General features: G+C 46.3%; 1 protein-coding gene across 13 annotated transcripts in view; it reads left to right on the plus strand.

The window, feature by feature from the left end:
- The window catches only part of C14H12orf49 (chromosome 14 C12orf49 homolog), a 355,931-nt gene that overhangs the window by 158,196 nt on the left and 172,919 nt on the right, over nucleotides 1–24,816 (plus strand). For 12 of the 13 annotated variants that reach the window (XM_013990340.2, XM_013990339.2, XM_013990343.2 and 9 more), the window contains exon 5: nucleotides 15,830–15,907. In XM_013990340.2, coding sequence (XP_013845794.2) covers nucleotides 15,830–15,907 — 78 coding nt within the window. Of the gene's footprint in view, nucleotides 1–15,829; nucleotides 16,224–24,816 lie in introns of those variants that run through there. The other variant, XM_021073133.1, reaches the window with a different exon arrangement.

The following is a 24,816-nucleotide window of genomic DNA, read 5'->3' on the forward strand; positions in this document are numbered from 1 at the left end:
CCCTTCAGAGCCATGATTCTGGCACGGGATTCTGGGTCTTGCATAGGAATTGTGCCGATTCTACCCCGCAGTGCTGCTGAAGGTTTAGGAACTTGAAATATATATGCTTGGTGTAAACATGACCCCAGCATGACAGCGTGATCCCTGTGTTTGCCAAGCCATTAATTTTTATGTAATAACAGCCACCACAACAAACTGCATTTCCCCCACATTCTGAATCTTTCTTAAGGTCAGATCTATGGGGTTGTGTGAGACAAGCACCTTATAAACTAGACTGTAGTGGTGAGTTCTCTGTGTTTACAGCTCTGCTCCTACACACAGCTCCAAAGAGCTGAAAATAGGGGATTAAAAATTCATGCAGCTACTCTCTTCCAAGGAATTCCAAATGCTTAGAAGATGATTTTTCTCCTGTGAAGTCATTAGCTTTTGGATATCACCAAGTCCATCTCAAAGACAGGGAAACAGAGGCCCAGAGATATGAAGCAACTTTGCCCCCCGCCCCATAAGGGAGCCTCAGGCTCAGGCAAAGAGCCCCCTCTCGCCCATCTTTCTAGCCCATGGCCTCTCCATTAGCTTGATTAAGACAATTGATTTATTCATTCTTGGTGGTTGAGAGGGGGGGAAAAAAACAATAAACCAACATGCCATTTGTGTGATATAAATATCTCTGGAAAAAGCTTAAAAACATTGTGTCATACATATTTTCTTAATACCACAGTCAATCACACATGTCCAAGTGCACAGTTCCATCAGCCAAGGTAGGGGGTGTGGGGGGAGACCCAGGACAGACTTAGCTCTGAATCCTCAGTCCCAGTTCAGGACACACTGGCCGTTTTCTCCTTAGCATATTGCCTTTAAAGAACCTCCTAGAGGTCTTAGAAGCCTGATATTGGGCCAGAACATGAGTCGGCAGGAAAGCCAGGATGCTGGGATGCCTGTCAAACTGGCCAATTCTCAAGGAAAAGATGGGGATGGCACTTTCTCACTGAGCATGCTGCCTGAACTCATCGAAGAATCTGGATCACAATGTGGTTCCCCTTCCCCCACTCCCACGCAGCACCCCCATCATCAAAGAGCCTTTAATCCCAGTGATTCTACTGTTAGGAATTTAGCCCAAGGAAATAATTAAAGACATGTAAAAAGATTTAGTGACAGGATGTTCCTCACAACACGTAGACTATGGTGAAAGATTAGAGACAGCTTCCACAGCGAACCGACCATAGGTGATTGATAAGAAAATTATGTGGTCCCTCCCTCAAGGCCATGCTCAAGTTTAAAAAGAAAAAAGACTGAAAGGAAACAAAACCAAGACATCCACAGAGCTTGCATTTGGGTGTGGAAATATGGGTCATTTCTTCCTTTCCTATAGTAAGCTTTTGTTTTTAGATGATCTCTTCAAAACCATCTTACATTTGGTTGACTCTAATAGAAATGTTGTGCAATCACTACGATTTAGAAGTTATAAGTGGAACAGGAAGAGACATCAGTAAAGGCCTGGAGGCAAATGGTGTCAGGGAGGAAGCAGCCGGACTGCAGTGGGGGATTCCAAAGGCTGAATGCTGAGAAATGCAGTGGCTTTGTGGGTTGTGGACAGACTGTGAATCTTTTGAAAGCCAAGGAGAGGAAGGCACACTGGATATGATAGGCAGCTGTTTCTTGAACAAGATAAGACATGGGCAATTCTATGTAAGACCAAGAAGAAACAGTCCAAGCAATGACTGAGCTGAGAGTGAAGCTGGTAGTCACACAATTCTTTTATGGAAGGATCTGATTTCATTGGTTTGGGGTAAAGGGTTTTGAAGATGAATAGAACTCTAAAGTCTTGAGGTTGCTTCCATTTTACAGATAGGACAACTACAGCCCAAAGAGTTAAATAAAGTGTTCCAGGCTCACAGCAAGGTGGTGGCCAAGTTGGGACTGGCAACCAAATGTCCTTAATCCCAGCTGCAGTCCCAGCCTACATCTTTGCTGCCAGGGATTCCAATTCTGAGATGTTAATCACATGTACAACCTTCCAGAAGAACCAAAGACCCTGGCTTACTTCCTGGAGTCTCACCTAAACCTCCATCTGTTCTTTCATCTGTCCATCTATTCATCCAACACTTAGGCACCTAATGGGAGACAGATATGCTAAGTGTTAGGGTGGGAGTAGAGAAGAGATGACGATGGCACATAGTAGGTGCTCAATAGATAGTTGTGGAAGGGAAGGAGGTTGGGAGAGAAGGAAAGAAGAGGGAGCTCCCGTCGTGGCTCAGCGGAAACAAATCTGAGTAGCATTCATGAGGATGCAGGTTTGATCCCTGGCCTCACTCAGTGGGTTAAGGATCTGGCATACCATGAGCCTGTGGTGTAGGTCACAGATGTGGCTAGGATGTGGCATTGCTGTGGCTGTGGCGTAGGAAGGCAGCCACAGTTCCGATTTGACCCCTAGCCTGGGAATCTTCATTTGCTGCGGGTGCAGCCCTAAAAAGCAAAAAAAAAGGAAGAAAAGAAGAATAGTCCCTACCCTCAAGTCACACAAGATCTAATTTGGGAAACAGATACAACCTTATATGTGAGATGAAAGCATAGCAATTAAAATTTCCCCTTTTTCCCCATATTTATTAAACCCAAAATGGCCAGGAGGGATCTGGAAGGAGAAAACCAGGAATCACCAAGCGTCCATAAAGAACAGATTTGTTAGTTTGACAACTTTGACTTCTTTTTCAAACTCCAGCAACTTGGTTTGATTTTCCTTTGGCCACTGGTCCCAGGGTCCTTGGCTCTGGTCTGAAGTGGGGAGGGCCAAGCTCAAGCCACAGTCAGGCCCTCCCATCAGCCCCACCCTTCTCCATTTCCCTTTTCCAGTTATTCAGGCTTCTCAGGCCATTGCAACCTCCTGTTGCCAAATGAACATAAATCAAGAGGCCACAGCTCCAGGCTCTTTGAGAAACAGGGAATTTGCGGAGCCTTTCCAAAGGGGTGCATGGGGAAGGAAGGGGAAGAGGCATAAGGAAAAAGTTCCATGTGGTTCCTTTAATCACTGGGTGGAAGGAGAGAGGAGAAAGTTCAAACAGAGCCATGCAAGCCAGGCTGGGAAGCCAGCTCTGAGCTCCACTGTTTAAGCAACTGCTGTTGGCATCACCGAGGTTTGTCTTGGCCCAAACCTGTCCTGGGAAACAAGAGAAGCTCACGCTCTTGGAATTCGCTCCCTTAACGATTCACTCAGCAACTCAGCTTTGGTGGACAATTAAAAAAAAGAAGAAAGAAAAGCCATGGAACCGATGTTAAATGTGCGCTTCCCTAACTCATCAGCTCGTACTGGGCTGGGAGAAAGAGAGCAACTTTCTCTCTCAGCCGTGAATAGCCCCTTCCTAGAGTGGGATTCCAGGTGAGACAGAGAGAAGCAGTGATCTGGAACATTCTGATTCAAAAACTATCCGTTGTACTCTACAGGATTTGGAGAGAGGCACTCGATAAACAATGAAAGTGCAAGGTGGCTCTCAAACAGTTGTCTTTTATGGAGTGCTTTTCATGCACTGGCGCTGTACCAGAACTTTCCATCCTTTGTCTCACTGGGGCCTCACAGCCACCCCACCAGGGCATATGCTTCAGCCTCACCACACAGGTGAGAGAGCTGGGTCCTGGTCCCTTACTGACCTGCCCAGAGACACACAGCTAATGAGTGGGAGCATCTGACTGTGCATCCAATCCCCTGTGATGCTTCTACCCCAGCCATGCTCTTGACTACCCTGCCCTCCTGCCTTTATTTATTGCTTCATCTCCACCTGTCATCACCATGTCCTCTCAGAGATGTAGAAGAACTGAACAGGTGTGTGCTCAATCACAGAACAAGATAGGACAGCGACCCCAGGCAGTGTCTTCCCAGCTGGGTTACTGAGGTTCTTAGCAGCCCTGGATGCTTGTGGAAAGTAGTAGTGTGTGGAAAAGCCACTTGATTAATAGGGTCCAAAATCTGGCATCCTGAGACCCCTTGCAGATGTGTAGATGGAAATTAGGGGTCCATGAATTTAGCTGGGGAAAAAAATAACGTTTACTTTCACTCACCTCTAGTAGAAAGGCAGCATTTTCTTCTCTGAGGAATGCAGGTGATAAACCTCTGTAGCATCAGCAGTTCCTGTGACTTCAGCAGGAACTGACACGTGCAGATGGCAGAGACTTTCCTATCACTAACAGTCCTTGCAGAGATATCAAAATATTGTTTGTGCTCCTCACAACTTAAAAATTGCAGTAGGACAAAGCCCAGTGGCTAGATCTTGATACTTACGACATAATAAAAGAAGCTCAAATAGTACTATTTCACAAACTCGGGTTTTCATATTTTGATACCTGTATTACAGTATAATTGGTTTCCTTTGCAATCCTATGTGCTTTATTTTATGCATGTAAAAGCTTGATTCCAAAAAGGGGTCCCTAGCCGTCACCAAATTGCCCAAAAGGCCATTGCCCATGCCTGGGAAGCTAAGGTAGAGCTCCTGTTCTTCAAAGGTGTGCAGCCTAATTGGAGAAGAGACAGATACACAGATTAATATGTAAGATGCCAAGTTCCCCCCCAAAAAATATGTGTGTGTGTGTGCGCATATGTAAGATGCAACCTTAGGTGTAAAAGAAGAAGTAACCTCTTTGAGGACCAGAATTGCATTTAAAAAATATATATATGTATGCTCTTGGGGTATGGGAAATATATGTATATATATTTATATACTCTTATATCCATAGCACCCAAAACAGTGCCTGATAGTCAGTAGTGATATGTCATTAATAAACAGAGCAAAATGCATGAGTTCTGCCTGTCAACTTGGGTTGCTAGCCACTTACAAGACAAGTGATCTTGGGCCTGTGATGATGATCTTTTTTTGCCTTGATTTCCTCATTTGGAAGAGGGACTTAACAAAACATTTTTCTCAATGTCATCAACACAATCCAACACAATGAACAATGTGCACACACCTGGCATGGTCTTGGGCTCATCATAAGGGTCAGGTCAGAATGAGAGTAGCCCCTATGGCCCCCCCAAAGCTGTCTTTTCTGGGCGATCAACTTTGAGGAACCTGCCCAACAGGCTCCACCCCTGAGGTGTAGTGAGTCACCCTGGGAGGGTCTGCATCAGAGCTCAAGGCTGAGAAATCAGTTGGGTCTGTCTGCCCCTTTTGCTGCCTCTCGGATAGCCCAGATGCCCTGCACACCTCCATTGAGAAAGCACTGCCTCCATGGTCCCGCATGGAGGCAGGGTGGGGTGGGTGGAGGAAGAACTGGACAATTGTGTCCCTCAACCTTCTGCCCTGCTGCACGCCCGGGTGGTATGATCTGTGATTGGAGAACGCCTGCCTTATCTTGCCAGGGATTGCTTCACAACTCTTATGCTCACACATTTGCTTGGAAGATGTCTCTGTCTGCAAGGGCTGGTAAGAACCTGGAACAGCCTTTGAAGGTATCCAGCCAACTGAATTTAATTAAACCGCAGTTCCAGAAGCCAGCAGCATTTTCCTAAGAAAGCAGTACAATTTCTGAAAGTCCCCTGACACTTCTGTGCAGCCCATTTCCTGTGCTTCAGACTATGTCATAAAACTGTCCATAGGGTGCTTTTCTTTGATGATGGAACCGGTTGGCAAGATTTTTTTTTGTAATTCAACATCACTGTCTCATCTTTCTTCAGTTGGGGGCATCCCAACCCTCCCCTTACAATGCATTTGTTCTTGCTTCTCCAAGTCAGAGGACCTTTATCTTTTCAACTTGGTTTCTTTCTTGAGCCCAGGGGTCACCGTATTGGAGAGTCATGCTCCTACTAGCTCAAGATGAGGGCAGTCAAATGTTGATTGTATCACTGCCCTAAGTAGGGTAAAGTGGTGGCTGAGGAGTCCTCCTGCTTCCAAACATACTTTTCTGCCACTCATTCATCAATAGTTGGGCCCTTATTACATGCTACAAGCAGAGATATAAGAGTGAACAAGATAGGACAGTTCCCACCTCCATGGAACTTTATATGGCCAAGGGAAAGAGGGAGAGAATGAGAACATAAGCAAATGAAGACATGAAACAGTTACAGATTGTTGTAAGTGCTAAGAAGACAGAAACAGATGGCTGGAGAATAGTGGAGGAATATCCTTAGATAAAGTCAAAGCAGATCTCTCTGAGAAAGTGACATTCAAACTGAGACCAAAGGGATGAGACTGAGCCATCCAGAAGGGAAGAGCCAGGGCAAGAGTATTCCAAGGCAGCTGAAACAGCAAGTGCAAAGGCCCTGGGGTGGGAAAAGCTTGACAAGATCTAAGAACTTATAAGTCAGGATTGCAAGAGGTAAGAAAAGGGAGAAAGGCAAGGAGCCCATGGAGACCATTGTAAAGAGTCTGGATTTTACTCAAGTTGATTGGGGGCTGATATTCACATGGGAGGTGCTTTACATATGCATTTGTTGGCTAAATGGATGATTAAGAAATATTCTTCCAATTGGAGACTTAGCATCAAAGCCTTCAGCAATTGCATCCCTATCAGAATTCCCCCAGGACTCATTTTTCTATCACTCAGTTGTCTCTTTTGCATATATGCATATAAATGAGCTCTAAAGATATGATTATGGAAAGACTTAGGCATGAGTTTACCAGGGCAGCTACACTGGCCAACTCCAAGGAGGTACTATTCTTATTGCGTTCTCTACGCATGCATTCCTTGGAGCACAGCATAGAAGTGGACGAAACAGTGACTTCTAGATTTGTGCAGGCAGGAGGCCCTGGTCTCAGCTTGGACACTCACCAGCTGCATGACCTGGAGCAAGTTTCCTATCCCCTCGGGGCCTCTCATGGAAGAGGATGATGCTGTACCTATCACCCAGGGTTGTTGAGAACTTTCAAACTTAGGTAGTGAAAGCACAGTATTTGAATTTGGTAAAGAAGTGTACCTCACTGGGGTCCTGGGCTGAGCTTTAAGGATCAGTGGACACCCTGAAATTGATTATACAGTGTGCGTCATTTGTGTGTACATCTGCATGCACAGGTCAGTGCATTTTTCAAAGGAAAGGGTCCAAAACTCTCTTTTCAGTGGTCCAACAGAAGCTAAAAGCTGTCATACACCTGGCAGTTGGAAGCACTCCTGGCCCTTGAAGTTATTCTCTTGCTCTGAGATCTAGTTAAACATTTACTTGTTGATATCTTGTTTCCTCTGAAGTCTGTAAGCCAATTGGTGGCAAGAGGCTTCTTGCACTGACACTTCCCTGCCCACCTTCCAGTCGTGCTGACCCCTGACTTCCCACGGAACTGCCCAGCAGCATCCATTAGCCCAGGGCCAATCTCTCCCCATGGGTCCCAGCCATGTGGTGGCCAAGAGTGGGTGAAATGAGCTAAATCAGTGTTTGCTATTTGTGAGCCAGGCATTGCCTTACATTTCCCAGGTAATCAGATGCTTTAACCCAGATACACAACCTCTGCAGGCTACCCCCAAGGATCAGTAGCTAATGCCAGGGATTTCTGGCACCAGGTTTGGCCCATGAGGAAGAGCCTCCTGTTTGTGGAAAGAGGAGATGTGAGAGCTTTTAACTTCCACCCACCCACAGAAGGCTGCCCCTGGGTGGTTTATGTATGTCTGTGTTCCACACACATCCAGCACAGCGTCCAGCACATTACAGGCACTTAACAAAAGCAATAAATAAATAATGGTCATTTCCAGCCCATCCACCCACCACACCCTCTGGGGATCTTAACACAGTTTGCTCACCTCTCATCTAGCCAATTCCTAACTGGTTCCCCCACCTCTTCCTGAGAAGTAATAAAGTTAATGATACTTTCTGTGGATGTTGCATCTTTCTTCTCAAGAACTCCAAGCACTTGGCTGCAATTAGCTCTTCATCCTCATTTCTGAGTTAGGTTAAAAGGGCAGGGGTGGGGCATTCTACCCACCTTACGCCCTCGACCAAAATGATGTTATTTCAAGGAAACTGAGGCCTAGGATAGGAAATTCTTTGCCCAGATCTGCAAGTCACAGGCAGGGGGAACGAGGAAGGACCTGCCCTCCAAGTCCCCACCACTGAATTTGATCTGTCCTAAGACTGCTGAAGTCTTTTTTTGCCTGGAAGCAAAGCAGATCTTTCCAATTCTGCTAATGCCCCTAACATTCTCTCAGTTCCTAAGGTCTGAGAAAATCCCCTTGTTCAGGAAGATCCCCACAGGGAGAAAGAGGGAATCTGCTGCTGTCTGGACCACCATGATTTCAAATGAAGCCCTTCCAGCATGCTCCAGGGAATATGCATTAGGGCTCCTCCATGGGCTTGGATCTCCATGGCAGGTACCTTCCTCTCCTTCCAGAACAAAGCCCATGGTGGAAAGAGCCTATACTATGGGAAGAAGCATGCCCCAGGGAAACTGACCGGCCTGCTCCTGGCTCTCATTACCTGAGTAACCCAAGGAGAGAACAAGCTGGGAGTTCCTGGACCTCGGTTGCTTCACCAGTTAAATGGGTCTAATATTAGCTGACTTCTCCAAGAGGTCAGCAGCACAAAACCAAACAGATGTGAAAGTGTTTTGGAAAAAACTAGACATTCTGTTGAGATGTTGTGAACATCAGGACAGGTGAAGTGTGTTCTCTAAAGATCATCTACAGATTTTCAGAGCCAGAGGGGAACTTGGGGGTCCCCAGCCTATCCTTTTCCAGAAGAGACCAGAAGAAGGGAAATGAGTGTACTAAACCGAAAATGCCTGGCCCCCCAAAAGAGTTCCATCCAATCCCTGGAACCTGGGAATGTGATCTTATTTGGAAAAAGGGTCTTTACATATGTGACTAAGTTAGTGGCTTTGAGTTGAAGAGATAAGTCAGGATCATCCAAGTAAGTCCTAAATGTGATCACACGTATCTTCATAAGATAGACATGCAGAGAGAAGAGCAAGCCATGTGACCATGGTGGCAGAGACAGGAATGAAGGTAGCCAGGGAACGCCTGGAGCCACCAGAAGCTGGAAGAATCAGGAAGGATTCTCCCCTAGAGCCTTGGGGGGCAGCTGACACCATGATTGTGGACTTCAGGCCTCCAGAACTGTGAGAGAATAAATTTCTGTTGTTTTAAGCCACCCAAGTTTGTGGAACTTTGTGACAGCCGCCCTGAGAAACTAATGTACGAGGTGTACAAACTCTCGCCCTATGATGATGGTAAAGCCAGGTGTCCTGGCTCTGTGTCCAATATGTGTCATGTCACATCCCTCCTGGCCTCTTCAAGAGGTGAGGAAATGAGGCCATATACTACCCAGAGAGCCATCTCCAAAGCTCAGGGTCAAGGGAAGACGGCAGCAGTCACCAAGACCAGCTCCTTTTGGTAGCACAGGAGGAGGGCAGAAGCAGGCCATGGCACTTGCAGAAAATGCATCTTGTGATCCATCTGGTGCTGGAACTCACAAATATCTCAGAGACCAAGCTGGCCAACTAGGGGCATCCTCTGCAAGAAGAGGAATAGGTCTTAGCTGCAAACTAGATGCCTGGGTAATGCAAAATTCTGTTTCCTCCATGCTCTGAGTTGGCACCTGGGCTCCTGGACCTCCCAGTGCAGTGCAGATCTCTCCATGTTTTTGGAAGATGGATACTTGGAGCTGATCTTTGGTGTGTCAGGGGGCAGTGGTTGGCATTCAGTTCCTGTCCGCTGTCTGGCAAGAAAGGTCCTCACTGCTGAATGGGTCTTCTCCCCAGGAGACTATCCATGAGTTTGGAAAACTCCAAAGGCTGATTTCTGACCCACAGCAGATTTTTGCCGTGCTGTCGGAAATGAGTGCCTCTGCCTTCTACTTCCCCAGTCAGTCACTGATGAGGGAAATTCCTGATGAAGTTCTGGTATCTTCTGGTTCTGGCTCCCAGGGTTTCACAGAGGAGTGGCCCCAGCAAGACTAGGGAGCAGAGTTGGCTTTGGATGGAAGACGTCTTTTCTTCTGGGAGTCTTAGCTGAGCACCGAAAACACCTCATGTTGTCAGGGCAGCACTTGGGGCTTCCCTTCCCAGATGGGAACACACATCAGTTCCCGGCTCTCTGCAGCATGTGCCAGCTGTGTGCCATCCTGGGGGCCATACATAAACTCAAAGGATCTGTCCCAGGGCTTCTCAACCCAGAAACGAGCAAACTCTGGACTGGGGGGTGGAGGGGGTCTGTCCTGTGCAGTGTAGGGTGTTTAGCAGCGTCCTTGGCCAGTAGCACCCTTCACCCTATCATGACCACTAGAAATGTCTCCAGACATTGCCTGAATGTCCCTGAAGGGTAAAACTGCCCCTCTTTGAGGCCCTCTGACTTACGCACACCTGCTTTTCCTTTCTCCAGATGATAGAACCACCCCCATGATATCTCAGAGTTCACTGTCTTGTAATATCACTGCTGTTTCCCCTCTACTGGGTGAGAAGTAAAAATAGATTGTGGAGGGATACAGCCGCAGCCAGGGAACATCTGGAGCATGAGAAGCTGGGAGAGGCAACAAAGGATCCTCCCCTGGGAGACTTTGGAGGGAGCGTGGCCCTGCCAACACCTTGATTTTGGACTTTTGGCCTCCGGAACAGTGAGAGAATCAGTTTCTGTTGTTTTATGTCATTAATGATCACCAGCTTGTCATAATTTGTTACGGCTGCTCCAGGAAAAGATGCCCCATGTAAGGGGATCGTTTTATGAATGAAGAAAATAAGCGTTGGTTATGAGATGACCCAGGTAGCCCGTATTAAAATTCACTGGAACAGACCCTCTCACACTCTGTCAGAATGAGGTGGGCGAAGAGTTCCTTTCATGGCTCAGTGGTTAATGAACCTGACTAGGATCCATGAGGATGCAGTTTGATCCCTGGCCCCACTCAGTGGGTTAAGGATCCAGGGTTGCCATGAGCTGTGGTGTAGGTCACAGAAAAGGCTCGGATCTGGCATTGCTGTGGCTGTGGTGGTGGCGTAGGCAGCAACCGTAGCTCTGATTTGACCCCTAGCCTGGGAACTTCCACATGCTGCAGATGTGGCCCTAAAAAGAAAAAAGAAAAAAAAAAAAAGAATGACATGGACAAGGTCTGCGTGGAAGTCACTGAAACAAGTGCAGTGGAATCCTCCAACCCCAAACTTCCAACTGTTAAAAGAAGGCAAGTCAGCAGGGTAATTAGACAGAGACAGGCAGTCAAGTTGCCCCAGGTACTTTCATGGGAAGGGTGTCATCAGCCCCAGGTTTATTCATTAATGTCCAAGAATGCCTCCATCTCCCCCCTTCCACAGACATGGAATATGTGTGGGTGTGTGTGGATGTGCGCACACCGCCCCCCCCCCACACACGCATATACGCACCCCTTGTGAAGCCCTGTGCCAGACTCTGTAGAGGGGACAACACAAACGCATCCCCACGGGGCTCAACATCTGGTGGTGGAGCAGTGCTTAGAAGTGGCACTGACACTCACTGGGATGTACTGAGACAGTGATGCTCTTTTTGAAATGGTAGAACACTTCTGTCTGCAGCAGTTGGTGAGGAGCTATTAATCTGAACCCCTAAGTGCCACCTGCCACCTTGACTATGCCAGCCCTCCTCTCGCAGCACCCCATGAACCTCTTCACAATCCAGCAATCAGAGGATATCAGTACCTTAGTACTTATGGGACCTCCAGGATCCTTCTTCTTTGTTGCAGCCAGGATCTGTCCTGAGTACACACTTTGACTCTTATTGCTGACGAGACCTCAATGTCAAGAGAATGAGAGGCCGGGTTTGAACCTGTGTATCTCAGCTATTTAACCCCAGTTAGTCATCTTGAAATTGCACGCCATAAGTGCAAGATGAGCAAGGGTGGACTGGTCTGTCCACATTACACCTCCATGCCTGGAAAGGAGCCTCAATGATGTCACCAGTTTACCCCCACAGCACTGAAAAGGGTCTGGAGAGACCAGCAAATAGAATGGTCAGGTCCATGCCTGCAAGTTTCTAAGGTCTGAGAAAGATTAGAAGCCAAGTCCAGGCTCTGAACCCCCTGTCTGTGTGTCCTGCTGAAGGCCAAGGGTCTAGAGCCGGCAGGCAAGAAGATAGGGCCAGATCCTGGGATCAGGTAGTGGAGGGTCCAGATGGATCAGAGATTGTCAACTCAAATGCCTAAGGAGCCTATAGGAGCTGGGCAGCTAAGTTAATTAGTGAGGCAACTGCCCCGGGCCTAGTACTGGGAAAGCCTTAGCACACTTCCCAAAGCCATTTCTATAATTCTTGTGGCATCGAATATTTTTGTGGTAGGAGGGTTTCTGGCCCGTGGTTATGTCAGGAAGTTGGCTGCAGATGCCATAGAAGGAAGGCATTTCTATCCTCCTTTTTTAGTTTTCTCTGTAACGCCAAGGGGCCAAACATGAAAGCTTCTGGAGTCCTCTCATGTGTGTTTTTGAGACTTGAAATTGGACAAGCTCCTTCCACTGAGAGTAAGCAGGAGGCAATACCCAATTATCAGCATTGTTGCTATTATACAGGGATGAGGATGTTAGGTCTATGAAAGAACAAAGTTTTCCAGGAGTTCCAGAAACCAAAGATGGAATGGACTTAGATCACTTAACTATTAACCTATTTGGTAAAGATTTTTGTAAACCCATTGTGTGCAGAGACTTCAGGGGCTGAGGGAAGGAAGAGAAGCCGTCTCTGCCCTGGTGGCACTTTCAGTCAACTGAGCACCTACTGTGTGCCAGGTACCTACAAAAATGATGTCAAATAATCCCCTCTACCCCCACTTATTGAGGGCTTATACTATGCCAGGGACAGTCAAGTTCAAGTACATACTTTCAACTTATAATTGCAAGAACACAAATTATTTCTTATTACGTGCCAAGTATGTGCTAGGTGCTTTGTGAGCACCACTGGAGTTAAACCTCCAGCAAGCTATCCAGGCTAAACACTATCAGTGCCCCCATCACCCAGATGAGGATACAGAGGCACTGAGAGGCTGTCACTTCCTCCAGCTACTAAGTGGCAGAGGAGGGGTTCGAACTTGTCAGATTCTATAGCAGATGCCCTTAATTATGCTGCCTACTTATTAATTTTCAAAACACCTCTATAAATACTCATTCTTAGCCCCATTTTGCAGATAAACTGAGGCTCTGAGAGGTTTTTATTGTGACTGCTACTGGGAAGGGGGACTCTTGGCTGCAAAAGTTAAAGGGACACTAAAAAACTCACTGATCAATAGTAATATTTCAATGCAATATTAAAAAAAAACTCAAAATGAGTACTAAAAACTCCATAATACACAAAACATTATATCTTTAAAGAAAGACAGGATTCCCCCTTGAACTCACAGGATCTCATTTGACACATCCTAACCCTAGTTCTGTCTTTTTAGAACTTTCATAATTTGTTCATCAATGGTTTTTTTAGCATCACTTTTCAGTTCATAAAATATTGTTTAAATATATTAATCTTGATTAGTGAGATTTTTGGCTCACATTTACAGTGCTGCTTCTCACCGCTGCCTTTTATTGAGCACTCACTCCATCAGGCGCTCTTCCGCTTTGACCGTGTCTCATTTTATCCTTCCAACAGTCAGGCGGCAGGCTTTACCACCGTGCCTATTTTGCGAATGAAGCTACTTTGGACCGGAGAGGTCCAGAGCTTTGATTAAGGTCACACAGCAGAAGGGCGGGAACTTGAACCAGACGGGCTTCCTCGAGAGAGGGAGTGAACTCCCAAGGCTGGGAAGCCCAGGCAAAGGCGGCGGAGTACTAAGGATCTCCTGGCGTCTAGGGAATTCCTGCTGGGCGTGGGAGGCGGGACTTGATGACCTCCGGATTCCCAACAACGCCCAGTTCTAGCTTTCTACGATCCCATTGTTTCCGAAGAAATGGTCCCATGGCTCGGCAGGGGCCCTGAGTCTGGACCTGGATCTGGGTCTGGTGAACTCGGGGTGGGAGCCGCAGGGTCACTGCGCGTCCTCGGGCAGCGGGGACAGCGCCGCGCTGGGGAAAGGGATCCCCGCCCGGCGGGCGCGCGGAGCTCCGATGCTCTCCGCGCCGGAGCAATCCTGGGAGGGAGAGGCACTGCGATACTAGAAAGCTGTTGGTAATAAGCAGAATTGGGTTTTAATGGGGTTCGCATAGATAGAACAGAAATCAAATTACGGCCTAATTGGCATGCACGCGGCACGGGGAACGGCGGCAGCGCGGCGAGCCCGCTGGGGCCAAGCAGCTCAGCCGCCCCGGGGGCGCGGCGTCCCGCCGGCTGGAGGCCTGGGCACGCAGGGAGTTCTCCGCCCGCGACGCCCTCCCCGGCCCACGGATCTACCCCGCCTCCGGAGGACCTGGGCGCCGCCTGAGAACACGCTCAACGCCCTACCCGCGGCGTGGCAGGGGACCCGATGCTGGGGCGGCCGCACTCAGCACCCGCCCCTGACGTTGACCCGGTTCCTAGAAAATGCCTGCGCGGCTCAGCTGCGTTCACGGCTGGCTTTTTTGTTTGTATTGTTGGAAAAGATAACAGGGTGTAGGGGAGATGGCTGGGGGTGGGGGTGGGGGTGCGGGTGCGGTGCGGCAAGAGGGAGGACAGGAGAGGGAAATCGGTTATCAGCAAAAGGAACCGAGAAACCAGTGTGTAACAGTTAATATTAGTTGCAATAAGAATGATATTGGGTGCTGACCCTGGGCTGGGCCCTCTGCCGGCATGTTGTGCTGTTTTACATCGCGACTCCTTTGAGGTTTAGCACTCCTCTTTCTCTCCATTTTACACGTGAAGAATCAGAAGAACAGACAGGTTTACTTGCTTATCCAGGGTTGTTCAGCCACGGCGCCTTGTAACTGACACTCCAACCCAAGACTGGGCGACTACGGAGGTTACGCTCCTGTCTGTTTCTGCGGTGAAGAGTGCATGAAATTAAATTCCTTTTTTTCTTATCTATCCTAAAAACACAAGATTCTCCTTAGACTGATGATATGTTGGTTTTATGGTAACAATGCAAAAAGTTAAAGGATGGCATTTCTTTCCAAGGTTTTTCAGTTGAGATTTTCACTATATCCAATGAATTTTTTGTCTGCCATATTTCCCATCATATCCATCTGCAGGCCTGGTAGGTCCTTGTCAAAGACCACTCCTAGTGTTTGGGGGATAGAAACCGAGAAAAGCAGAGCAGTAGTAGAAGTGAATAATTCTAGGGAAATAGCAACTCTCCCTCATCAAGCATCCTCTATGTAGTACATTCATTCAAAAATTTCTTCAAGGAGAGTTCCTGTCGTGGTGCAGTGGTTAACAAATCCGACTAGGAACCATGAGGTTGCGGGTTCCATCCCTGCCCTTGCTCAGTGGGTTAAGGACCTGGCGTTGCCGTGGGCTGTGGTGTAGGTCGAAGAGGCGGCTCAGATCTGGCATTGCTATGCCTCTGGCGTAGGCCGGTGGTTACAGCTCTGATTAGACCCCTAGCCTGGGAACCTCCATATGTGGCGGGAGCAGCCCAAGAAATTGCAAAAAAAAAAAAAAAAAGACAAAAAATTTCTTCAAGGGAAACACTTTAATTCTCTATTTTATTTTATTTTTTGCTTTTTAGGGCTGCATGTACAGCATATGGAAGTTCCCAGGCTGGGGGTTGAATCTGAGCTGCAGCTGCCAGCCTACACCACAACCACAGCCACGCCAGATCCAAGCTGCATCTGTGACCTACACCACAGCTCATGGCAATGATGGATTAACCCACTGAGCAGGGCAAGGGATCAAACCCAGGCACGGTTTCATGGATACTAATTGTGTTCCCACCTTGCCACCGTGAGAACTTCCTAATTCTCAGTTTTAAATGTAGGGACATATTCAGAGAAGTATAATGACTTACCCAAGGCCACACAGTGTGCCTCTGGCAGAACTGACCCAGAACTCTCTGACCCCATATCTCACATTCTTTTCACAGAGCTGTGCAGTGATCAGATCATCTGTGCTTCCCAAAGCATCGAAAATTGGTGTGCTGTACCCTTTTAGGAGTTGGGAGGTAGGATGTTTTGCTTCCATCTACACCGTAAAGCCTTTGCCAGATTTTTTTTTTTTTTCCTTGACCAAATTGGAGGACGTTGGAGCACCTAGTACTGACCATTTCAGACCTGGAGTGGAGCCTTGCTTGATCTGCCTCCAAGGGGAATCAAACATTTCTTGATGGCGGCTGATTGAGAACATGCTAGGACATCATTTACCAAAGTGTACTATCACATGAAAGCTGTCCAGAATTGTTCATGAAACAGTGGGCTCTGTGATCAAATGATCTGGGGAAATTTGGGGTTGAACAAAATTAAACTTGCTTCTTTACTGCAGGACTTTTCAGAGCCTTTAATGCACTCAGGCACACACTCTCCAAGAGGATCCATTATATGAAGCATTTTCCAAATCATAGAACTCTTTTTTCACAAAGCACTGTGCAGAACCAGGGTTCCGCAGAACCCATTCTAGAAAACATGACCTAGTGTGTTCTAGAACTCACACTTTTAGAATTCTGGCCTGGATTGGGGGTAGATCTTCCCCTCTAGGTTGCTACCTACTATCTTCTTTTGTTAGGAAAGACATTTTAAAATCCCACTCTCAAAGAAAAGCATTCACAGTTGAACAAGGGAGCCCCAATTGTATATTTCCCCAAAGCTTGCCAACCACACTCCTCAATCAAAAACATTTATTGAGCCCTTATGCCTGCCCAGAGCATTCAGGGCCTCTGAAGACTTAAAAGTAAATGAAGTTAACTCGCCGATATATGTAGCACATTTAACACTGAGGAATGCAATTAGTGTTGGAATTTTTGTTGTCCGTGCTGCTGTTGGACCTGGTCCCTGCCCTCTTGACGCTCACAGTCTGGCTGAGTAATTCAAATGCATGCATCCAACACGATAACTAGCAGCTTGTACATCTGTGACAAAGGCCAATTGCAAATATTTTGGAAGCATAGCTATTCTGTTCCCCAAGCACATTTTAAAAATCTTTATTAGATTTTTAATTATTAGAATTAATATAGTGCCTATTGGAAAAACAAACACTTTAAAAAGTAGAAAATGAAAAGCAAAAAAGTTCCTGTTCATACTCTATAGTCTACCACCCCTGACTCCCTAGAAGTAATCACTGCAAATGTACTGTACACCATTTCTGACTTTTCTGCATAAAACAAACATGTAAATATGGGATTTTCTTTTTACCAAAAAAATGGGTCATAAGACACTGCTCGTAACCTACTTTTCCCCACTTAGCTTTATACTGTAGACCTCTTCTTTCTAAACCACCAAGATTAACCTCCCTCCACTCCCAGCTGCCCCCACAGACCCACCCACCATATGCCTCACTTTGTGAACCCTCTGAGGAGGGAAAAGGCATACAAGTACACTCATTTGTTGGACATTTACTGAATGTATACACATGTGTCCTTGGGGGGGGGAGGTGGTCAGAAAGGGTGGAAAAGTATTTAAATGCAGGGAACAGCAAATGCAAAGGCATGCAGGTGGGAAGTCAGGTGAGCTGGGCTGGGTATGGGAGATATAGCTTCCTTTTCAATGCCCCAAGGCCATCTCGTTCTACACATGAACCATGATTTACTTGCCTAGCCCCATTCATTTTGAAATCCTTTTTATAAGCGAGATTAGAATATTGCTTGTCTGGAGTGGCCAGGGCAGAAGCACCTAGAAGGCAGTGGGTCAGATCTCTACAGGATTTTATCCAACATCCTCTCTTCATAAATGCCATGACTATTAAATCTATTAGCCAATTTCATGATTGTTTCCAAAGGCGCTATGAATTGGAATCACCTGGTGTGAGACCCTTTTACTTAGAAGAGCACCGTCAAATGGTAAACTCAGTGACACAAATGAGTGACTTGAACATGTCACCAGCCACTTGTCACGTTCATTCACACACTCAAGGGGTCAGTTGTAGCTGCAATTAGCTGGTTAACTAGCATTTGCTGGGCTCTCAGGACTTGCTGAAATATAGCAATGATGGCAGGAGGAGGCATTGCAATTGCAAGGGCAAATATTTGTCCCTGTGGCAAAGGGAATAGGGGAGAGGGGCCCCTTTAAGAGTTTCCCTGGGAGGCAGTGAGGAATTAGGAAGCAATCATAATTAGTCTTCAAAATGAAACACGATGGGCCAAATGTCAGACGCTCATCTCTTCTTGATGCTGTGGCCTCAACCAGACAGGTCCTCCTTGCGTTCTGGCACTGCCTGTTCCCTGCAAGGAGGCCAAGAGACTCTATTAAAAAGCCCAAATAGCTGAGATTCTCCAGGATCAGCAAATCCGCACAAAAGACCTTAAATCAGCAGAATCTGCGGGCTTTCAGCTTCGGTGGCTGGTGTGCAGGGCTTTTCAATTGTCTCCATTCAGTTCTTCGAGTGGATCTCATTGGCCGAATGAGATCTTTATCATCTGTCACCAGGGCGATGCACGCTGGGCCTGCCACAGCGGAGCCATCCCAGCCACATGAAGACATCAGCAGCTTGTCGGGGCCGAACCCCTGCCTTTTCCCTGTGTTTGGGACGTGTGGTCCCAGCTGAGGATGCCAGATGCCCCTGGACTCATTTACCTGGTCCCGGAATGGCATCACCTCTTTTCCAATTCAGCTACAGCCCTCCCACTGACAAAGCCAAAACCTCAGAAAAGCAATTTGAGTGGCTTGTCAAAAGGGGTTCATCATATAACCCAGCAGGCAGCGGTAGTTAGGTGGTGCTAGGGGGAGGTAGTGGACCTGGGGACTGTCCCAGCTCTGCTCCCTGCCTGCTGAGTGCCCTTGGACTCGTCATTAGAACACTCAGAGCCTCCAGTGTAAATGCGCAGGATAAAACCTCCCAGAATTTTTGGGAAGATTTTGGGAAGGTGAAATGATTTAGTTAAAGCAGAGACTTGGAGTCCATGATTGGTTCAGAAAAGCATGTCTAGTCTCTACAAAATAAATGCCATTAAGGCTTCTGACATCATCATTATCATCATCAAAATACTTATCGACACAATAATGTGAAGATACTTACTGCCACCTAACTATAACTTAAAAACATTTAAAAGCATACATTTTACATCTATTTCTATTTAAAACAACACTTACTGAGCAACTGCGTTTTGCTAAATGTACCTGCAGCTTAATCTGTACAACTCCATCCTGTGGGAGAAATTACTCCCATTTTAAAGATGAGGAAATGATCTCTGAGCAGTCACCCAGCTAGCAAGTAGCCGAGGCAGGATTCAAACTGAGTTTGTCAGACTCCAGGGCCTATTCTGTTAATGGCGACAGTCTGATGTCTTGTTAGCCAGGATGGTCTCATAGGATGCCTGTTCAGCACATCACAGCAGATAACAGCCCCATTCGTACCTTCAGTCAGACTTAGGTGCCAGGGACCATGTTAGACACCAGGGAGGCAAAAGCGAATGAAAGCCTAAGGGCACTCCTATCACAGGCCAAGGCAGGAAACAGGAGAGGAACAGACAAAATACTGAGTCCTTTAAAGGTACAGCGAGTGTTGTAGACAGAGGACCACAGACCACAGAGAATAGGATCTTCGCAAACGAAGTAACTTTTTTTTAGGGCAGCACTTGCAGCATATGGAAGTTCCCAGGCTAGAGGCTGTAGCTACTGGCTTACACCACAGCCACACCAGATCCAAGCAGCATCTGCAACCCACACCACAGCTCACAGCAGTGCCAGATCCGTAACCTACTGAGTGAGTCCAGGGAACAAACCCACATCTGCATGGATACTAGTCAGGTTCGTAACCCACTGAGCCACAACGGGAACTCCCGAAAGGAAGTAACTTCTGAGAAAAATGTGATGATTTTTTTTTTAGGAAGTTGAGAGGGAACAGTATTGGTCAAGGCATAGTGGAGAGGGGGCATGACTAGTCCGTCAAAATTGCAGAGGAGTCCAGAGAAAGGAGTTTAAGAAGATGCTGGGGAAATAGCCAGGTGTAAGCAAAGGAGGTTTCTTGATTATCTTAAGGCCTCAAAGATTTGGGAGAAGAATGATAAAGTCACGTTTGTAGAGTTACAGAGAGAAGATCCTACTTAATCTTTTTGTTTTTGTTTTTGTTTTTGTTTTTTGGTCTTGGTGAAAACAATACAACAGGAATAGCCCAAATATATCTATCAATTGATGCATAGAACAAAATGTGGTCTATCCACACTGGAGATTCTATAATGGAATAATATTCGGCCATGAACAGGAATGAAGTATTGATACATGAGTGGACCTTGAAAACATGATGCTAAGTGAAAGAAATCACACACACAAGGTCACGTATTATATCATTCCACATATATGGAGTGTCCAGAATAGGCAAATTCATAGAGACAGAAAATAGATTACCAATTGCCTGGGGCTGAGTAGGCGGAGAGAATGAGACTGACTGTTAATGAGTATAGGGTGTCTTTTTTGGGATGATGAAGATGCTCTGAAATTAGATCCATGCACAATTTTGAGAATGTACTAAAAAAAATCACTATATTGTCTGATTTTAAAGGGTGAACTTTATGGTGTATGAATTATATCTTAGTAAAGCTGTTATTTAAAAAACAATATAACCCTACTAACTAAAAGTTTGAAAGATAGAAATACCCTCTAGTCCTTCACCCCCAACATACAGCCTTTTCCCACTTGTACATTTTCTTCTTCATCCCTGTACTTACATATTTTATATGTACAGTATCAGAGAGTACCATTTTCTGTTCCTTTTTTTAACTTAGTATTTCATCGCAAACATTTGTCCACATTCCTATGAGGTCTCCATAATTGTTTTCAGATCCAAGTTTTAGGGAGATGAATGAATTCATTCAACAAGTATTTTTTGAGCACAAGCCAGGAACTGTTCTAGGCTCTGGACAAGGCCCCTGTTCTCCTGGAGCATATTTTCTGGTTGGGAGGACAGACCACAACAAACTAACAAATGAACAAGATGATCTCTGATGTGAGGAGTGTGATAATGAACAGATATCCAGTAGGGAAATGAGACAGAGAATCATGGTGTGTCACTTTAGAAAGGGTAGTCAGAGACAAGGGTGACCTTAAGCAAAAAGAAGACACCAACTATGTAAATTCTGAGAGGAAGTATTCTAGGAAAAGGATACAGTGAGTGCAAAGGCCCTGAGGCAGCAAGAACAATATGCTTTAAGAACAATAAGAATTTGAGTGACAATGCAAAGGGCAGATGTGGGGAAGGAAAGATATGGCAAGGGGTCGGGTAGGTGGCAATGGAATTTGAATCATCTGAAGCTGCCATGAGCATCACATTGGCCAGGAGCAGGGACCAATGCGTTCAATTGACTGATTGTTCAAATCCAATCCCAGCGTAGTTGTCAGAGACCTTCTGTGCTTGGAAAGGAGTCTGGGAGCTGGGGCTGAAGATAGACCCTGAATCTGAGCTGGGGCCAGCCCCCTGTTGAGTGCTCTGGCTTTCCCCAGAGCCCAGGTGCTTTCCAGCACAGCCACATGAAGCCACACCCAGAGAGCCCCAGGGGCCTCCGGAACCTGGCTAAGTGTGTGGGCAGAGCCAGCAAGTGCCAACCTGACAGCTGATGGCAGCCTGGCCCCTCCCTGCCGCCTCACCACCTGCACATCAAAGTGGCAATGCTCCTGGCACATCCGCTTCCTCTGGCTCTGAACCCACAGGGCTGGCACTGCATCCCCCAGCACAGAGCCTCTGCCCCTCACTCCCACCGGCTGTTCCCCACCCTGGGCTTTGTAACTCTCTCCTTCCCTCTCAAATCACAGGCTTGCTTTGGAGACAGACTAATCTGGGTCAGGTCTCCTGTGAAACTCACACAGCTCCCTGACTCTGTCTTGTAACACTCATTATTCTTTGCATTATTCACTTAATATCTTTTTCCCTTTTGACTGTAAGCTCCAGGAAGGCAGGAACTATGACTCCATAGCATTTAGTACATCATACAATGCCATCAATAAAAATCTAATGTGGGCCATCTAGGTAATTTAAAATTTCTCTCTCTTTTTATTTTTTGCTTTTTAGGGCCACACCTGCAGCATGTGGAAGTTCCCAGCTAGGGGTCAAATTGGAGCTACAGTTGCCAGCCTACGCCACAGCCACAACAATGCGGTAGCCGAGACATGTCTGCAACCTACACCAAAGTTCACAGCAACGCCGAATCCTTAACCCACTGAATGAGGCCAGGAACCAAACCTGCATCCTCATGGTTCCTAGCTGGGTTTGTTAACCACTGAGCCACTAAGGGAACTCCCAATTTAAACAGCCACATTCAATAAGCAAAAAAGAAACAGGTAAAATAAATTTTAATCATTTATTTAACTGAATATATCCAAAATATTATTGTTTCAATGTGTGGTCAATACAAAAAATGTTAATGAGATATTTAAAATTTTTTTTTCCTCCTACTAAGTAGTCAAAGTCCAGTGTATGTTTTATATTACAAGCATATCTCAATTAGAATGGTAAATTTTCATTGGAAATAATCTTACTTGGATTTCATCAGATTTATGGGGAGACGCAATTTGCTTACCCAAGTTATGTTGAACATATGTAAAAGTTTTCTAATAGTGGAATGAACAGCTTTTAACTTTAAATTAAGTAAAATTAAATAAAATTAAAAACAGTTTCTCAGGCCCACGAGCCGTATTTCAAGTGTTCCATCACCCATGTGGCTAATGGCTACCATACTAGAGAGCAAAGTATCAAAAGCACCCATATTTGCAGAAGGAATGGATCGATGAATCCTACTTTCACCATTTCCTAATAATATGACTTGGGTCGGTTCCCATTGTGGCTCAGTGGAAATGAATCTGACTAGTATCCATGTGGACCCAGGTTCGATATCTGACCTTGCTCAGTGGGTTAAGGATCCGGCATTACCATGAGCTGTGGTGTAGGTCGCAGACATAGCTCAGATTTGGCATTGCTCTGGCTGTGGTGTAGGCCAGTGGCTACAGCTCCGATTCGACCCCTAGCCTGGGAACCTCCATATGCCATGGGAGCGGACCTAAAAAAAAAAGACTTGGGTCTGGGGTGGTTTTTAAATACTCATCAATTATTGGATACTCCTCCTTTCCAGAGGTGGAAGCTGAGTCCTCTCCCCTTGAGTATGGACCAGGTTTACTGACTCTCTTGGAAGGAGGGAATGGAATGTGGCCGAGTGACTGTGGTGACTTCCAGGACTAGGTCATGCTTTGGGCTGTGGGTCTATCCACCTCTGTCTGGGCTCCAGTCTGTTCTATATCCTGACCTGATTCCCCCAGACGGAAGCTCTCCCCGGCTCTCTAGCCGCCGATCAGGGGAGGGCACCTCTGTTGGATAGCATTTTCACCCAAGACCACCTCTGCACCTCAGGCTTTGGGTCCAGCCCATGCCTGGTCCAGTGGGCTATGGTCAGGGGATGAGGTCATGAGGTCACAGGCTCAACTTTCCTCAGAAGATGTCCACTGCCGACATAATAGCCTTGAGAAGTGCCCTTGAGTGAGTCCACTAATGAACCTGGACCCATTTCCTTGTCTGAGTGTAAGTTTTGGACCACCCATCAGGTAGTCGCACGGGTCCAACGAGACAGTTCATGGAGAAACCCTTTCCAACGGAAATGCCTCATTTAAATACTGCTGCCGTGACAAAGGCAGCTCTCTGTGTACATGAAGTAGGAAAATGTAATCATCGCCCTATTAATCAGGACCGTCTATTCAAAGACGTCACAGAGACTTAGGACACTGGGCCCATTTTAAACACCCGTGAGATGAAGAAGATGAAGTTGAGTTTAAAAAAAAAGAAGCAGCAGCTGTTTCTTGCCCGTGGCGTTTCTGGCTTGTGCACATCATCCCTGTAATATTTCTTCTTCCTTTTTTGTTAATGGCTTGGGGGTTTGAACACTGTTTTGTTCAGCCACACGGGGAAATGTTTAATGAATCCTTGTGAATATTCATTAAATGCTGTTAATATTTTCTGGTCGGGGAGGCCCTGCTGCCCGTCCGGCGGGTCTCGGAACGGCGGCAGGGGAAGCAGCCCACCGCTTGATTTCTGTTATTTGTTTTCCAATTCGATTGCCCTATTTTCTGAGACCTCAGGTGGTTTGCAGGGGCCAAGGGTGGAGGCAGAGATGGCTTCCTTGCCTCCTCTCCCCAGACTCACAGGGAGTTTTAGAGAGCAGTGGTGTAGAGTTAGAGATGCCTATGCCCTACCCCCCAGCGACCGCACTCCTTGGTATGTACTTCCAAGAAACACTCACTCGTGCACAAAGAACTGTGCAGGGAATGCTCATGTGGCAGCACCACTAGTAATAGCAGCAAAGAGAGAAACCACACAAATATCCATTAATGGGAGAATGGATGGATTTGGAATATTCCCACTAAAGACTTACTATGATACAGGAGTGAAAATGAATGACCAGGCCTGTGTATTATGGTTGAGTCTTTTTATTGAGATATAATTCACACGTCATAAAATTCACTGTTGAAAGTGTGCAATGCAATGGTTTTTATGATGGTCACCACATTGAGCAACCATCACTGCTACCTAAGTCCAGAATATTTTCATTACCTCCAAAAGAAACTTTACACACATTAGCAGTCACTCCCCATTCCTCCCCACCCCCAGCCCCAGGCCACCCCTAATCTATGGATTTGCCTCTTCTGGCCTTTCGTATATATGGAATCGTACAACATTTGGTCTTCTGGAACTGACTTTTGTCACTGGCTATAGTGTTTTTAAGGTTCATCTTCTTTGTAGCATGTATCAGTACTTCATTCCTTTTTGTAGCCAAATAATATTCCATTGTATGGATAGATCACTTTTGTTTACCCATTCATTAGTGGATGGACATCTGAATTGTTTCTACCTTTTGGCTCTTATGCATAAGGCTGCTGTGAATATTCACATACAGGTTTTTATGTGGAGATCTGTTTTAATCTTGAGTATATACCTTGGAGTAGAATT

This window comes from Sus scrofa, chromosome 14, assembly GCF_000003025.6.
Source record: "Sus scrofa isolate TJ Tabasco breed Duroc chromosome 14, Sscrofa11.1, whole genome shotgun sequence".
Taxonomy (NCBI): Eukaryota; Metazoa; Chordata; class Mammalia; order Artiodactyla; family Suidae; genus Sus; species Sus scrofa.